Source organism: Papilio polytes, unplaced genomic scaffold, assembly GCF_000836215.1.
Source record: "Papilio polytes unplaced genomic scaffold, Ppol_1.0 DF823823.1, whole genome shotgun sequence".
Classification (NCBI taxonomy): domain Eukaryota; kingdom Metazoa; phylum Arthropoda; class Insecta; order Lepidoptera; family Papilionidae; genus Papilio; species Papilio polytes.
In genome coordinates this window covers 1,410,990-1,429,407 of record NW_013525381.1, presented here as the reverse complement: position 1 = coordinate 1,429,407, position 18,418 = coordinate 1,410,990, and the positions used below count along the sequence as shown (strand labels likewise).

The window sequence follows — 18,418 nt, the reverse complement described above, 5'->3', positions numbered from 1 at the left end:
TTTTTTGAGAATATTTTGTTTTGTTTTTAGTGCATTTTGTTTTGTTTTTAGTGTATTTTGTTTGGAAGTCGGTTTTGTTTTTTTATTATTCATAATGGCTTTGGTGCAGCATGATCGAAGAGAGATTTTTAAACTAGATTGATACATCCATGTATAAGTTTTAAAAGACGAATTCCGCCCTTACATAAAATATAACAAAATCTACTAGTGACAGATGTTTTTAAAAAATATAGCATTCTCTGTGGCAGCCAGCAGTATTGTCAGTTGTAATTTTGAAGTTGACGTTTTTGTCATTGTCAAAAACTTTAGTGGCGTTTCGCAATTGTCAACAAGTTACTAATTCTTTTTATTTGCTAAATTGCTTATTTATTAAGATAAAATATTAAAGTATCTTAAGTAAAGATGTCGGAACGAAAAGTTTTAAATGTAAGTAATAACATATTTATTGTTTCTTAATCAGTGAACGACAACGATAGCCTGCTCGTGAGTTAAGCCTACATAAACCTATCAAAGTTAGAAAGATGGTTAAACCATGGTGAAGGCTATTTTATAACTTTATTCCTTATTGATTAGAGGATTGACACTACTCCAACAACTTGGCCACTTGTGTGACTACTGGCTAGTAGACATTCTTATCACACTAATCAAAACATGGTAACCATGATTTCAGAAATACTATCCTCCGGACTTCGATCCGTCAAAAATTCCTCGCATGAAATTGGCGAAAAATCGCCAATACACCGTTCGTTTGATGGCACCTTTCAATATGCGCTGCGTTACATGCGGTGAATACATCTACAAAGGAAAGAAGTTCAATGCCCGTAAAGAAGATGTTGAAAATCAAGATTATTTAGGCATAAGGATTTATAGGTTTTACATTAAAGTAAGTATTTTTGGTCATTACATCTACAAAAAAAAGAATTATAATTTATCTTTGGAAAAAAGTTATTTAACTTACATAGCAAAATTTTTTAACATTAACTTACATAGCAAAATTTAAAAAAAAATATGGAGCCTATTAGGAAGTGTTAAGTGCTATATGTTACACTAACTTTCACCCACAACTCCGTTCAGGTGGAAGTAGAAAAAACAAAAGTAAGCATCCTATGTGTTCTTCCAGACTATCCTCCACATCTATGCCGAATCTCATCGAGATCCGTTCAGCAGTTCAGGCTACAAACTCTAACATCCATCCATCCATCCATCTAAACATTCACATTTATAGTATTAGTAAGATTAGTAAGATTTCCTACTATACTAGCAGAGTAGGTAAATAGTCATAGGTAGGTCAGAGTAGGTAAGTAGTAATATAGTCACAGAAAATAAAATGGGACAGAAACTATTATTACAAGCATTATATTTATGGTTGTTTTGTAACACACACAGAAATTTATTACAACCAACCAATTAATAGAGTTTTATTGTAAGTTTCTCAAATTTTATTTTAATTTTTTAATCTCAATATCCACAATAGGGAACACTATTTTTCTTTGTGCCAATTAAAGTAACCACGTATTTTTAAATTAACAAATTTTTCCTTTTATTCCAGTGCACAAGATGTCTTCAAGAGATATCATTTAAAACAGACCCTAAGAACACAGATTACGAAATAGAGGCGGGTGCAACAAGAAACTTTATGGCTTTAAAACTGGCTGAGGAGCAAGCTAAACGGGAAGAGGAGGAACAGAAAGAAGAAGAGGCAAATAATCCTATGAAATTATTAGGCAAGTTATGAACCTGGATAACTTTTTAAAAAAAATACTAGCCTTACAATATAAGCTAGCTCCAATGAAAAATATAAGTCAAATGACACTCAACATAATCTAGGCACCTCACTATTACAAAGGAATTTAATATACAATTCTTCATAAATGTAAGGGTAATTAAAGCCCGAAAATAATATAGATATTGTAGTTATTTAATGTTTTCTAAACAACTGAATAATTAAGTGTATTTTATCATTAATTCAAATAGTTGATGTATTTTTCAGAGTACAGAACTGAGCAATCAAGACAAGAGATAGAGCTTTTAGAGAGTCTGGAAGACCTAAAAGAATTGAACAGACGACAACAGTCAGTTGACTATGAGAGTATGTTGAAACAATATAAATCCGAGAGTGTGGAAGAAAGGAAAGCGAGGGAGGAGCGAGAAGACAATGAATTCATTAAGTATGAACACTTTTATTTTCTCTTAGAATTTTAATGTCATTTGTTTTCGCAATCGAAGCTAAATCTATAGTTTTTATACAAAGTAATGTCAATTTTTTAATTAACATTTTATTATTATATTACTCTAATAATAATTTAAAATTCTATATTCTAATGTATAATTGGATAATTACAGATCAGTAAAATTCAACAATCCGAATAAACACAAAGTAGTTGCTGAAGAGATCATAGAGGAAATCCAAGATGAAGGTGAACCAGCAACAAAGAGTATTAAAATGGAAATACCGCAAACAAAACAGAATGACGCGAAAAAGAATGAATCATGGAACAGAAGTATAGGTGTTATAGCAAGGAAGCCATTGGTTAATCTAGTTAAAAAGAAATCAAGTGAACCTATCATTAAAACCATAGACAAGAATAAAGATATCAGTGACACAGATAAAAAACCAGAGACTAAGTCAAGTGATGTGTCCAGTGTTGCCAGTGGCAGTGGCGGACTTTCCCTATTGGCTGGATATTCAGGCAGTGACAGTGACTCCTGTGAGTGATTTTATGTATATTTTTATAAAAAATACAATAAATCATGTTGTGTTATCTATGTTTGATAAAGTTTATTCCCTCTCTTTACTAGCTTGATGATGATATTTACATTTAAAAATAAAGATGAGAAGAGTTAGGACAGCGAATAGCGCCACCTAGTTGAAAGTTATTCTAATTTACTTTGCTAATAATATAAGAGATTTTACTTCAGTTGCATTAGTAATAATGTTGTTTTACAACCAAAATAAGAAACAAGCAATTTTTTAAAACTATATCTGTTTATTTTAGTTAACACAATTTTAGCAGTGCTATTTAAGGGTCATCCATTTTGTTGTGTATAAAACAGTTTTTGCACTAAAGTTTTCTATGAATTTCTTATACATTATTACTGAATACAAAAACGACTTCAATAATAAAAATATATGTATTTTTCATTTTATATCGTTCTATATTGTGGTTCGTCATGCTGTACAAACTAATATATTTACAAATCAACAAAAGGTGCTCTTAGTTGTCACCATTTTGATAGCATAAAATATTAACAGTTTTTGTGAATGTATATCTTGACTCGGGGACTGTCACAATTCATAGAAAAATGTATACAAAAATAGCTTAATGCCACAGATACCAATTTACGCGATTTAATTCAGCGGGCGGGACAAAAAAAGATTATAAGTGACGTCATTGATATTGCGACAAGCGGCTTAGGACGCATTGGCCGCGCCCTTTGTTGTCAGCCCCACCATTTGTTATGGTGTCAAGTGCATTCACACAACAAGATTATTGGCACATTCTTTATACGTTTTTTTTATTTAATTCTAATTCATTTCTTTCTACTGTCAATCATAAAATAGTATTAGAAGTTGTAATTATTTTATCAAAGCTTGATCAATCCAATCTGTTAGAAATTTGTTGTTACAGAATTAAATCATAAAAACAACTAGCTTACTTTAAAAACATGTACCAGATTAAAATGTCCTGTAATCTATAATCTGTCTATTCAGCCATATAACGCCCACCACTGGGCATAGGCTTCCCCCAAAGTACGCCACGATTATTGGTCCTGTACCTCTCGCAATCCAGGTTACTCCATCTTGACCTATCCGTCGATCCTGTGGAAGGCCTACGCACACTGCGTCGACCTATCCCATCCAGGATTTTGCGGCTCCATCGGTCGTCTGTTATGCGGGCTATATGGCAAAATGTATCACCTTTCCTTAATCTACTAACTCATGTAAGTACAATCAATATTACACGACTATAAAATCTTAAACTAATGTAGAAATAAAAATCTTGTATTATGTTGTTTTTACTTGAAAAATGAGTTTATCAGAACTTTAGTAATACGTATCATTTTACCAAATATCTACTATAATTAGTTTCATCAAGTGGTCTATTTAGTAAGCGGTTCGTTTTTCTCGTACGTCTGTAAACGTCTGCGGCCACGCCCAGAGACCGTCAAATTATATAACAAATTAATATTTTCCCTCGGAGACGGTACCTGCGGATTCCTGCAAATCGGGTTCCAAACAAAAAGCTCCATAACACCGCTTTCGAGATAAATAACCGAGTCGTATCCCGGGATTTTTTCGTCAACATAAATATAATTTTTTTGGGGGCGATGTAACGGCTCTGAGCCGACACGTCTGCGCTCGGTTCTGGGAAGCGATGTCCGCGGCGCCGCCGGCCGGGGCTGCCGCGCTGCGCCGATAAATAAAAGGCTGCTTGGGAAATATTATGTTACATTGAGGGTGTTTTTTGATCGAGTGCGTGCGGCGAAGGCGGCGGCGCGGTGGTCGCTGGCTTTGGCCACTCGAGCCTCGCTAATGAACCAGATACGGTCGCCATATGTACTTTCAGTTTTTCTCAATAACATTAATATTTTTATCTTCATATAAACGGCGACTTCGTAGCATAGTGATAATAGTAAGAACTGTCATCACTAGTTATTAATAAGTGCTCCGCCCTTTTTAAGGCGATTCCTTACTGTGGAAATATTTATGGGTTGTTTTTGGAAATTACGCATCTTTCCTCTCGATAGCCAGGCATATTTTAAAGCTATTAGGCATAGATTTTTGAAATCCTCTATTTCAAGCATAATCATAAATCTAAAAATTTATTGAAAATACCCAAGAAAAAAAAAAATTAAGTTTTGGGAACATCCATATGAGAAGTATTCAAAAGCCATTCGACAAACAAGGGGTAGTAAATAAAGAAATCCTATTTGCGAAGCTTGCTCTTTAGATCTTTGATAACGTGCTCTAATGAGTGGGGTTTTGGGTTGTTATGTTTTCATGTCCTGCCTCCGTCTTTGTCTATCTCTTCAAATCTTATGTTGAGACAATACAAGATAGCGGTCTCCCGTTGTCTTTCTCCGTGTCTTGGTTAAGGTGATATTTTCGCATCATTTGTTACTTGCGGTAGAAATGTAACAAAAGATAAAAGATGGGTATTCTTTGTCTTTATCTGTTCTTATTCTCTGTAAAAATAATGGATACACTTTAAGAAGATTTGTACGGTCCATTAAAGGTATCGGATTCCTGCGGAGCGAGCGCCATGTGTTTACTTGTTTATCTTTACAGTTATTTCAAGAATTTGCTACACTGCAAAATTATCAAGCGCGTGTATCGTGTATCGTTACATAGTCGACATATTTAATAATTTTTATACGCCAATAAAATTAGAAAATATAGCCCTACCCTATTTTGCATCTACTTTCTACTTTTTGTGATCTAAAACATTCAGTTGTAACGTGTATAATAATACTCGAAGATTAAAAAACTTTTTTAACATAAAATTTTTTGGAAAAATAAAACTTAGTTGGCGCCGCTAACAAAGTTGACCTTTGACACTGGGTTCCAACAAGTCTGCCTTATTTCGTCATTTCTAAGTAGTTTCTGACTTTTTACCATTTACTAGCTTGAACAATATACATTATAATGAACGTAATCAAACCCTCCAAAATAATCATCTCCTAATTTTTAATTCACACATGATAGTATTCTTCCATTAATTTAAATTTCATCCTCATTTGTATGTATTTAATCGAAGCTAGGATAACAAATCGCACAATGTTGCCAGATAAATAATTGTGGGAAGAGTAGGAAAAATAATTTCACGCGTTCTACTTCAATTGATGTGACATTTATAATAGTTGTTTGCGCATTACTCTTGCCGTTCGATGTTAAATATGGTTTTATGTTAATACGTGACATACTGCATTACAAGCTCCAATTGTCTCTGAGATCGGAGATCTGGTCTAATTGACACGATCGCAATGTCTTGATGTCTTGTCGTAAAATTTTATAGTACATATTATCTTGTGGATATAATTATATTGATCGTAAGGAATCGATAATAACTTTTGTGTTTTAGTGAAACAACAGGCACATAATTTAAATCTGAGTACATACGGTTACTGTGAAATTGATAAAGTTCCATGTTTTAGAATCTAAATCTTAGATAACATAGTTGGAATGCTCGTAACGTGAAACTGTTAATTAAAAAAAAACACAAAGTAAGATAAAATTTATATTGAATATGCCTGAGCTGTCAGTTTGCAACGAGAACGTAATTCTGTAGCGTCTTAAATTTTTCTGTCGTACGCTGAACATTTATTGGACAATTGTGTCTACCGGATGCCGCACTGTAGCCCACATGATTGATTAAAAAGCCGCAAGTTATTCATCCCACTATAAATAAAGTTGTTAATGGAAGGCGGCTCGCTAGTAATTGGACCTTAAAATTCCTCCTTGTACACCCACACTAGTGCACCCTAGGAAGGGTGACCAGGAGTTACGAGCGGTATGAATATTACCATTGCCGGCTTTTGTGAGATTTCTACTCCCCCTTTTTATGCGTTACTGAGGAAGGGAGCTTAATACAGTCACATAACCTAATGTGAGACTGTAATTTGCAGACCTGTAGCGCCGCAGTCCAGCGTCCTAGGTGGTCGTCAACCGCGCCCTACACCGGTACTGATACAGGCTTTAGTAGTGTTACTTATGTTTCACAACATGCCTCGTTAATTAACAGTAATCAATAATACACATGTAAAATGCCGAAGATAATCACTTCAAAATCAACATTTTTGTTTCCATTATTATGTGATATTTCGTCAATGATCTACTGTAATGATTGCTTCTAGCATATTCAATAAATTGCAGTCGTTTAACTTTCATAATACGATTAATTCGTAAAATATGGTCGATTCTTGCTCATAATGATAGGTTTCTAATATTCCTTTGTTTAAAAGACAAACCACTTTATGATATAGTAATAAAATATTTCGGGAAGAAATAAAGCGTGGTTCCCCTAATCCCGGAGAACAGCTCTCTCAATCCTTTAGATAGCAAGGAATCTTTGTATGAGGGTAGACCGGTATCTTTCACACAATACATACCGATCCCTCGCTTAATGATTTTTTTATTTATACTCGTTTTACTCTGTACCATTAGGCAATTTACCACGGAGATTACCTAATGACATTGTATAAAATTTAATTACACGGAATTATTTAGGATAAACCGAATAATTTATAGTTTGTTAACATTACTGTTTTTTTATAGATGACATTTATACTAAGTGTGTTAAGTAGGTTTTGGGACGTGAAAGTGGGAATTATCCGTGACCTTAATTTATTATCTTTATTTATAACGCCCTTCGAATTTGATAAGTTTTCGCATAATGGTAGTATCAAATAAAAGTATGATTATAAACCGTCAAGGATATTTGACCCTGTGGGAAAAAGTTAAACTAAATTATGCCACCATATTAGCGCCCCCTGTTGTCAATGTCAATTTCGTACTATAGTTGTCACCGTCATGTCATGTTTTGTTTGTTTTCTTTTATGCTTTTTTAAGTTAACGTAGGTTTTACATATTTTCTGTTATAGCTGCGCTAGCGCCATTCACTAGGCCAGATATCCTTGTTTGACTATACTAGTATTTGAACTACTGATAATAGAACTGACAGTCGACGAAATACTTTTACTACCACACTTACGTGGTTACTTAGAGATCCGTTAGTTTAAAATTCTCATATAAAATCTATACTAAGTAATGAATGTGGTAGTAAATATATTAATTACAATTTAATAAACTTTCTTCGACTACAAGTAACAATTACCATACATAAAACTCAACCCACTATAGGCTGAAACTTCACAGGAATGCGTTCACACATCCAACGGGATGTGTGAATAGCGACGTTCAAAGTGTGTGTGTGTGAGGTGCGTGTGCGCAGGAGGGTCACGCACACACCCACAGAGAAGACGCTCCATTCATAATTTTAACAACCACTCATTACTCCGCCTGTGAAAGAAACGGGAAACACTCTTAAGCATGGAATTTCTTAAATTATTTGATTTTTTGATTTGACTAGTGAATGGCATATTAATTTTAAAGCGATTTACCTATTTGTATAAACTAACTAGATATTTTAGATAGTATATTTGTAAAGTTTAGTAAATGTAATTTTAAAAACCAAACATTTAATAGAACGTCTTAAAGTAAGCAATGTAAATTATAAATATTACAAATATGCATCTTATTCTTTAAATAATGCAGTGTTTTTATTTATTTTCGTTGTACTATAATAAAAATGCTCGAGTTGCATCTCAGAGATGCCACACATCGCGTAGCTCTAAAGGTGTGTGGCATTGATCATTGTTTCGAAGGTAAGAATGCAATGATGAAGCTTAAAATTACGTTCAATGGACCCCTATCGTACCTATAAGTAATTCTAGCGGCGTGTCTGTAGGGAATAGGAACAAATGAATTTTGTTCACGTAATGTGTACGTCGTAATTAGAGTGCGGTAAGAATAAAAATCCTGCCATTAAAAAGGAAATTATAAAGAAATGTTTAATCAAATTTGTTATAAAAGATTTAATGATATAGAAAACAGGGGGTCGCTTACAAACGGCTCTTAACAAGACGTATGAATAGATCAATCAATGTTAAAAATTTGAAATTTCTTGTTAGTAAAATACAGAATGCCGAAGTTCGGAAAATCATGTGACTTATTCGGAGATTCTAATTCCATATAACTTAAGTCGTGATAAAATCAACAAAACCATACTTGTGATTAACATTCCTTATTAAAGAATATTTCATTGTACGTATAAATCGTAGCGGTATTGGTTGTTTTGAAACATGGTACCAAAATTTAGCATCTTATCTTAGCGAAGGATCACCTTTAACCTTGAGAGACTTGAAACAAGAATGTAGGGTAAATATGACGACTTTCAACGTTTTGTTTACACGTTTATATATTTAAAAACAAAACATTATTAATATTAATAAGGTTCGACTAGTTGTTTCTGTCATCCTTGCACGATGAAATATCGCAAGCTTCAAAGAGAGTCATTACGTGTACTTATGTATTCCATTACTAGTGAGCATACCAAAGATCCTCGAGAGGTCCCCGGTGAAGCACGGCATCACATGAATATTCAGAACATGTATCTGTGTATCATTTTCATAGAATGACTGAGAAACTGCCCATTAAAATTATGACGAGCCATCTACATTCCTGTGCAACAAAGGCCGACCTACGATCGAAGTAACACCTCCGTAGAACGTATGTATACGTAAGTTTCACTTCGAGGGCCCAAAACGTTTCCGTCGGGACTCGATACCTTTTTTCCGAGACCGTTGAAAAAAACATGGCGTCCCATTAACAATAAGATCAAAACTAGCCGCGCGCCACAATGGGCGGCGAGCGCCAGCCTCCGACCGCTCCGAGATACTTCCACGAATTTCGCCCTTTAAAAAAAGATTCAACTCATCCTGGGCGCGTGAGATGGCGAACTAGCATTCCTGGTGCGCGACCCTCGCCCTTGCCCGCGCCCTCACCCTCGTCCTCACTGCGCCCTCGCGCGGCGCCACCGTCGACTTTACCATAACATTTATGGGTAACCTCTCCCTCTCATAACATTTGCCTCGACTCATCTTATTTCTCCATTCTTTCACGTATTTCTTACTTCATATATAAAACCTTATATGCCATATATCACTAACAAACTCTTGTGTTACTTTTGTTACGTGTCGTGTTTTCAATTTTCATACTTAGAAAAATGTTGTTATATTTTCATTTAGGCTTCTTGTCTTGCATAATTTTAATAACTGAGCTAAGAAAAAATAACATAACCTCGCTTAATTTAAAGAAACAGTTTTTTGTTTTCTCGGAAATTCCAGTTCTAGATAAAATTGTTTGCAGTAACAATACCGATTGCTTACTGAACGAAAAGTCAGAGTCAATAAAATATTAAACGGAACGGAAAAACTAACTGGATTGCGACGTCGTAATGTGATATACTTTTTACTAGCGATTTATAACGTCAATAGTTGCAAAAAATGTGCAATAACAGATATTACGATGGCATCGCGCGCCATTGTGCAATATATGGCTACATTGTTGTGGACGAACAAAAACTGGGGACAATAATACAAAAGTAATAAGTCGATTCGGGACAACCATTAGTGTGCACCCCGCCTTGCTCCCACGCTCGATTGTCCTTCGGGGTGGTTCACGAAGCCTCAAAGAAGCCCGTCGTCACATGTGCTTGAAAGCAAATTCAACCGATAGTGGAAACCAAACTTTTTTTTTCTTTTAAAACTATTGAATTTCGTATTATTTTACACATTCTTTGGTATACATTCCTTGATCGTTACATATGTTAAATATATTATCAATAAAATACGATTAAATTAACAAAAAATCTTTTTACATTGAAGTGTACAATAGTCGACGTCTCCGGACCCCCCGGAGTGTAGACGCGTTTATTTATATAACGTCCTTGCTTCTAATGTTTTCAATGACTTGTAGATAAACTAAACATCTTGAATTAATGACACACCGTCCCGACCATCAGTAATCACTTGCCGATATTTAAGTTATTGATAAATTGGTCGCGATACAAAAGGATACGAGACAACAACGCCGTGTTCACTCTTCATTATTCAAAAGTTAATGGTTTAGCTGTAAAAAGGTTTCTTTCTCCGTTGTCTAATAGAGGTTTTCAATTTGGTATCTATATCTATACTCTATACTAATATAATAAAGCGTAAACATAGTACTTTGTGGCGTGGGATGTCAGCAATCTCAGCATATTTTTGAATAATTCTTTCTTTTATAAAAAACCTTACACTTACGACACGCTTTAGGCTATACATTTTTACGCTATTAAACTCAGGGGGTAAATAGATTGTAAAAAACCTTCATGTGGGAAAGGGACTATAAACTACAAGCTGCCAACATTAAGGAAGCAAGGTTATTATGGTAACGGTGATTTTGACATTTGCGATTAAGAATTTAACAAATGTAATCAAAAAAATACTTGTAATTTCTTGTGGATGAAGTTCCATGGGAACAGCTAGTTACTAGATACAAAGAGTTGTGTAATGATACGTTTTTAGTTTTTGCAAGTTCTTTGTGGGTTTTCAAGTATCTTAAGAATGCTATCCCTGCCTGGTACAGAACGACAATACGACTATGTTAAGTTTTAGTAACCAATATTAATGACACCAAATCTTTTAGACAAGAGCTTATTATTTAAAAAAATCGTACATTCCATATCCTCTATAATGTATGTTAATAACACTATCTGATAAGAATCCCAGTGTATAAGGACCCTTGATAAATATTTGATAACATTAAAATATTTCTGACCGCCCTGTTAAGTAAAATATTCGAAACATTAATTACATTAGTGATGTATTATGATACACTATCCGTCCACAGTAACTAATGCCACGAATTCCAACCGACTAGGCAAACACTTGTCGCAGCCAGTGAAATTTATAATACAAATATACCTATAATAATATGTCGACCCCGTCGGGAATGTTGTCTTTAACGTTTTATATCACAGTGTGTGTAACCTTACAGGTTGCTCACACGCATGCAAGTACGAGCATTCTTCTCCGTTATAAATTTACTGTAGATCATAATTATTTTAAACGACTTCTAATTTAATTAATTAACATGTGTCATTATTAAAATGTTCTGAATTAAAAACGTTGTCATTTAATTCTTGAGAATTGAGTAATTATTTTATTTGTGATTAGTAATCACTCGCGCTAAACAATTGCGGACCACGTTTATTTTTATTTACAGGTGTTTATTAATATTCCCATGGAGCAGATTTCCCAAGCGTACAAACAGCGCAACGGCAAACAACTATGCACCTATAGTCGGCGCTTCGGTGTAATAAAATTCAAATTAACCTATCTATACTAATATTATAAAGTCGAAAGATATGTATTTTTGTATGTATTGAAATAATTCAAAAACTACTGGATCGATTTTAAAAATTCTTTCGTTAGAGAGGTAATTTATCTGTGAGTAACATAGGTCTTTTTTTTATTTGACGCGGGCCAAGTCGCGAGCAATAGCTAGTTTATTATATTTCTGTTACAGTATTTTAAATAATTGTTGTGAGGATAAACAAAACGTAAATATAGATTCATAGTTGAGCTCATGCGTTGCGCATCCTAGATTTTAATAATTACAATTCTATTTTAACACCAGCTTATAAACAGTGTTTTAGCCGAGCGTCTGATTTTATCACACTTTCACATGTCGGAGAAAACAAAGACAGTCTGAGGCACATTATTATATAAAGAAATCCATGCCAAGACCTGGTTCACTAGTATAGAAAAAGTTTGCATCTTCTAGATTGTTACGATATGAATTTGATTTATGATTGATTTGAACTCTCTAATACTGTCAAATTATTAACAACTAGCTGTTCCCGTGCGGCTTCATCCGCACTAAATTAGGAAAATTTTATTTTGTCGTTTACATTTGTCAAATTATTAATAATAAGTGTCAAACTGACATGACATGACAAACCTTGGCAATCTTGTTTCCTTGATGTTGGCAGCAACTTATGGTCTCTTTCCCACATTTGGGTTTTTATCCAAAATATTTACCCCCTAAGTTTAATGGCGTGGAAATATATAGCCTATTGTGTGACATAAGTGTAGGGCTTTTTATTTAAAAGAGAATTATTCAAAAATATGCTGTAGTTACTGACATCTTAGTCAACAAAGAAGTGTGTGTTTACGCTTTATTATAATAGTATAGATGTATACAAGTGTACAACGAGTACAAGTGTCATAAAAAGTAATAGTGTAGACTTGGATGAAGTTACTAAATACAGTTGAAGCCTAACAACTGCTCTGGTCATAGAGCAGTGTGAATACAGTGTTAGCTGTTGGCTGCAGTATCGCTATTATGATGGCATTCACAATGAAACTGATTGCTTATCGAAAATCACTGACCTTAGGACAAACTGACAAGTGATAACTATGGGAATGTATGATGGGAACTGGCTGATTATTCATATCTTTGACATTCGTGGGTGTCGGTTCACTTTCGATTAATGTTTATTTTTAATTTAAATTCTGATAGAATGTCGTTTATCGCGTAATTTATTCTTAGTAATTTTGCAATCGGACTGATTGAGAGAAAGAGATAGTGTAGTTATTTAGATAAAATGTCAACGATTTGACAGCGATAGCTAAGAGTTTATTAAATTATTGTTTTGATATACATGATTTTTAAATAGCACAAATGAATTACCTTAAATTTCGATCGTTAAAACAAAACTGATTTTGTTTATTACATAGTAACTAATTTGTATGAGTTTCCTTTGTCTTTTCGTTTACCTCTATAAATTTCAGAACGTATTTCATTTTCTGTTCATTTTCTATGAAATTTAAAAACGTGAGATCATTCAAATATTTCTATATATTAATCAAATAGAAATCGTAACAATACAACAAAAACTAGTCTATAGAGTAAAATTGCGTGTGAAATGTTATAATAACTACGATTCCACTAACACGAGTTAATTAAAGCTACGTAAGCAAACGACAGTCACGCACTCTATACGGGTGGGGTGAAACATAATAGGGATAACCTTATCTCTTTCCGTTTTAAAGATTAAACGTAACATAATAATCACATCATATAATACCCCATTCGACTCATTCCGATCCCATAATATCCCTTGACGAACCAATTGTGCCAAAATTATGCCACGTGACCTTTATTTGCTATAAATACTACGTCATTATAACATTGGTCTTATTTATGACTTCAATTAAGTCATTTCATACGGCAATGCGGGCTGCTTGATGAACGCTACAATGATTGCAAAATTGCATGTAATTTCACTAGTTAAAAACTTATTAAGGGGCATTTTATGATACTCTACTGCTATTGAATAAAGCCGATAGATGGCAGGAAGGCTTGCGGTTACAGTATCCGTTCAATTATTTGGTAAGCGTTGCAATTATAATTATAAAAAACCTAAAATGTTGTAGATATTGAATAATATATATATTTAACCGTGCCATTCAGTTTATATACATTGTGTTGTATATTCGATTACCAATTAATTTAAAGCGGAAAAATTATGAAACGAAGGAATGTTACAAATTAACAAAGAATGTTAATTTCAATGTGAATAAAGAGAGCAGCAAAGTCATCTGCTGGACAATAGGAGAGCGCCACCGCGTCGAAATCTGAGCCAAAGCAATTCATTGACAAAGCATTATAAGATAATAGGGAACACAATAGAGCAAGATATCCGGCGCCGGCGCGTCGCAGCAAGTGCATAGCGGTGGCATTAACCTGGCCGACGAATTGTTGCGCCTCGTACCTGTCCATTGTGGGCCAGGTACTTCACGCCCGTTCCTCATGAACGTGAGCAAACGGGAAGAACGCTACAGGAAGCGAAAAATATCACTTTAAAGCCAACAATGATCCGAGAACAACGCTCCGTTTCACGTCCGTGCTTCATTGTACTAATTTTTAAACCAGTCCTATTATAATACATATTCTAGGAAATGTAAAATCATTTAGACATCTTTTTTCGAGTGTTGGGAAGTACCCGAGGAATTCTGGTATTTATTTACGCGTCGGATGATTTTATCGGATACTACCAACTCTTTTGGAATGTTTACAAAGAGAAAAGGTTGTGAGCTTTCTTACTATTGATATTTTGTGGTGTGAAATGAGGATAAAGCTAGTATCAATCGAAATTGTTAACAACTGGCTTAATACACTGAATACATTTTACTATATATATTTTTCTTTAATTACCGGAAACTGTTAATAGACTATTCGTCACTTATGGAAAACATAGGTTTATTTATAATTTACATGCCTTATATTTATTTAGGTTTCCTTTAAACAATAGTTAAGTACAAGTCGGAAGAAATGTGAAAAAAAGTATTGAAGAATTCCGTTAAATTGATTTCTAGCCTATTGTTTCTGAAACAAGAGCCACAAATAATTCTTCGAAATCTCTGACGGTACAGTAAAATAGTCTCGCCCTTTTGCGTAACACAATGTATGCGCCATGTGGTTCTGTCTGTGGGGTAGCGGGTTCGAAGCCCGCACATGTGTCTTTACGCATTCATTCACTTGTGCTATTAATGGGTCCATTCAGCGATATTGTCTTGCACATGCTCCGGAAACTGTATGCCCCCTCCCCCGTCACCCCTCCCCTTCCCAACGCGACAAATTAGCAGAAACGATTATAATAAACTCCGCTCCGCCGATACTTGTTTATTTTATCCCCTAGTCTTTCCTTTTTTCTTATGCAGCCGTTTGATACAAATGTAACGGTTGACTCAATGGAGGTACGGACTGGTTCATTTGAAATTCATAGTGATCCTTTGTTACTTAATACATATTTAAACAAAACAAAAAGGTTCCTTTAGACGTATTCCTGATATTAAAAACACATTGGTAATGCGGGATATTCAAAATGAAATGAAGTCTTTTTAGTATCGATTGTATTCAATATCATATTACTTTGACCGTGACGTCATAAGTTAAAAAAAAGTCTCTTACATTTGATCCCTAAATGTAAAGTATAAAGTTTATTTATGATTTCTGCTTTGTAAGTTGTCTTTTCTCTTTGAATGTATTTTTTTCATTCTAAGACGTTCGTAGCATTCGGTGTCTAATTTCAGTCTTATCTTTTGTTTACCTCGTCCTATATATTTTTCCTCTTAACTCAGACACTAACCCAAAACATTAAAATAAAGACAAGATGCATAACCTTATTTATTTTTTGCGTACATATTTACAACTTTATACAAGTTACGACATCGCTACGAAACTCGTAGCAAATTTGGCGTAGCACTTGCTACGAAAAAAAAGAAGCGTTCTCACATCTGCACCAAAAACTGAAACGATATGGTGTTCCTCAAATTTGTGATCCATATCTTTCATTCTTTACGTATTACATTTTTTCTTATGATATGTGTACAGGTATTAACCTGAAAGTATTATTGGAAAAAAAATCTAAACCCATTAAGAAATGACTGTTTTGAAGACAGATGTAATAAACATTAGGAGGCACACACACTTGGCTACAGGTTACATAAATGGAAAAATCAAATCGTGTGAAATTCCTGTCCGGTATCATTTCTATCTCGGTCCCATAAATTCCTGCTTAGGATCGTCTGGTTTGGGATAACCACCCATTGCGCGTCTTTCAGGCGGCCGACGCCGCACCGAGTGACTGATAATTGACTCGTCCGACGACTCCGCGTCCGGCCACCCCCTTCCATAAATATTTCCCGATCAAATTATTATGCGTTCGAAAAAAATGCCACAGGTTCGATTCTCGGAATCATCGCGCCGGGGCGGTTACATTCAAAGTGTTTGACAAAGACGGCGCTAGGCTAACACAGCGCGTGTGAGCAAGACGCGCGCTCAATGGAATCACGTCCAATACAGCCGCGGGCCGGACTGTGAGAATTACATGGAATGGATTTATTTATTGATCTACCTTGTGCCGTTATTGTAAGCGATTGGACTAGCATAGATACCATAAGAACAAAAGTATTTACAGTCCTTAGATTTATGAAAGCCCACATCCAACTATTACGTCATAGGACAATCACATCACCTGGTTAGAGCACCTACCATCTGGTATATACTCCAACGATCATCACTCTTTTCTTGTATTAAAATAGTTTAAAATAATGAAATTATTATTACGGGACCTAAGTCGTCTAACTTAGTGTATGCGTTTGTATAATTTTTTACCCATCAAAGTCTATCCTTTCTGGTCGCCTTTTCATGTTTTACCTCTCACTTACACTACGTTCATATACCAAAAACTTACTGTAATATAAGTAAAATTTATTATTATAAATAATTAATACATACTTTTGTAAATATAACATAACGCACGTTAAATAACAATTTAAAAATAAAAATCTTTTCCGGACATGTCCATACAAAATTAATGTAGGTGAGATGATTGTGAAGAGTTAGAAATTCCAAACTGTATTATAGTTTATCTCATTAAATTAATCAATATAAATATTGTCGGCATATGTTGGGGCAATCGAAGCTGACGTCAATGTATTGATACGACGCTGTGACGCCCGGACTAATTGCTTTAACCCTGAACCCACTTTAAATTCTGCGATTTTGACTTGATATTGTCATAATTGTGCATCGCGAGTAATATAGGTTAGTTAAATTAGGATTTAACGCTATAATTATCATAATAAAACCAAAGACATGTAAGAAATATGTAGATAGGGAACAACATGTTTTAACCAAGACGCTTCTCAGTGTTTGAAATTATCTGTTTGATTGTTATTTTAACAATCGGACACATAGTGAGATTATGTGAAAATTGTTTTAAAGTGAAGTGTCAACTATGCTTACCCTATATATTTTTAATCTCTGTAATTAAAAAAAAAACTGAAAACCAAAAAAAGATAATGCCTGAATTGTTACAGATTATTTTGTGCAATATTTTCTGGATTTAGATATAATTTTTAGTGCATAAGATATATTTTTTCATTATTTATTCTCTTAATCTGTCAAATTGTCACACTGACGATAATAACAACCAAATAGGAGTTTCCCATGATATTAGACGTAATTAGTAAGTTAGTTACGTAACAATTTAGTAACAAAGGCCGTTAAAAGACCGCAGACCGAAAGTAGGAACAATCAATTTTCAAAGAAGGCGTAAAGTGCAGACACATTGACGTATACACATTCCTAAAAGCTAAATGAATATGGAGTACGCTTCTTTTCATTAAAACAAATTCTAAAATTGATCATGTTGTATGGTTTTTTGTTTAGGTTTAAAGTTTATATTATTTATGTTGTAAGGTTTCAACACAGTAATAAAATATTTAGGAGGAAAAACAGCTCCACCTACCCCAAGACCTACATATTTTAGACCAAAGAAAACTACGAATTATTGGAAATAATTTTGATTTTAAAACATTAAAAATATGAGTCGTCGTTCAAATTTAAATTATGTGTAAATACTGTAATGACAATATCAATATAACATTTTTTGTTAGACACATTTATGAAAAGTCTGTTTCCATACTATCCAATCATGTTTTTCCATGAATTTTAACCGATGTTTATGTAGAGACAAAGCGCCTATTGCGTTAAAATTTTGTAGATTTCTTTCTTTTTTTACCATTTCGGGTCGTGAGAATACGTCGCGTGCAGTCGACGCGTCTCATTTGGCTAACGGTATTAGTTTGGGCATAGAACGATATCAATCGTACACTAGATGACGAAAGCTTTTAGCAGCTAACAGGAGACCGATTGATATTAAAATAACTTGCAATTTATTGTTCTTTAGTACACCAAAATAAACCTTAAATTTAGTACGTGAACATTTAAAATTGTCGTAAT

General features: G+C 34.2%; 1 protein-coding gene across 3 annotated transcripts in view; it reads left to right on the top strand.

The window, feature by feature from the left end:
- The first annotated feature begins 292 nt into the window (after positions 1–292).
- The window catches only part of LOC106103385 (coiled-coil domain-containing protein 94), a 40,673-nt gene continuing 22,547 nt past the window's right edge, over positions 293–18,418 (top strand). For 2 of the 3 annotated variants that reach the window (XM_013283132.1, XM_013283133.1), the window contains exons 1-5: positions 294–426; positions 671–883; positions 1,550–1,724; positions 1,991–2,168; positions 2,344–2,708. In XM_013283132.1, the coding sequence (XP_013138586.1) occupies positions 403–426; positions 671–883; positions 1,550–1,724; positions 1,991–2,168; positions 2,344–2,708 (955 nt within the window). In that variant the 5' untranslated portion in view covers positions 294–402. Of the gene's footprint in view, positions 427–670; positions 884–1,549; positions 1,725–1,990; positions 2,169–2,343; positions 2,709–3,791; positions 3,942–18,418 lie in introns of those variants that run through there. The other variant, XM_013283131.1, reaches the window with a different exon arrangement.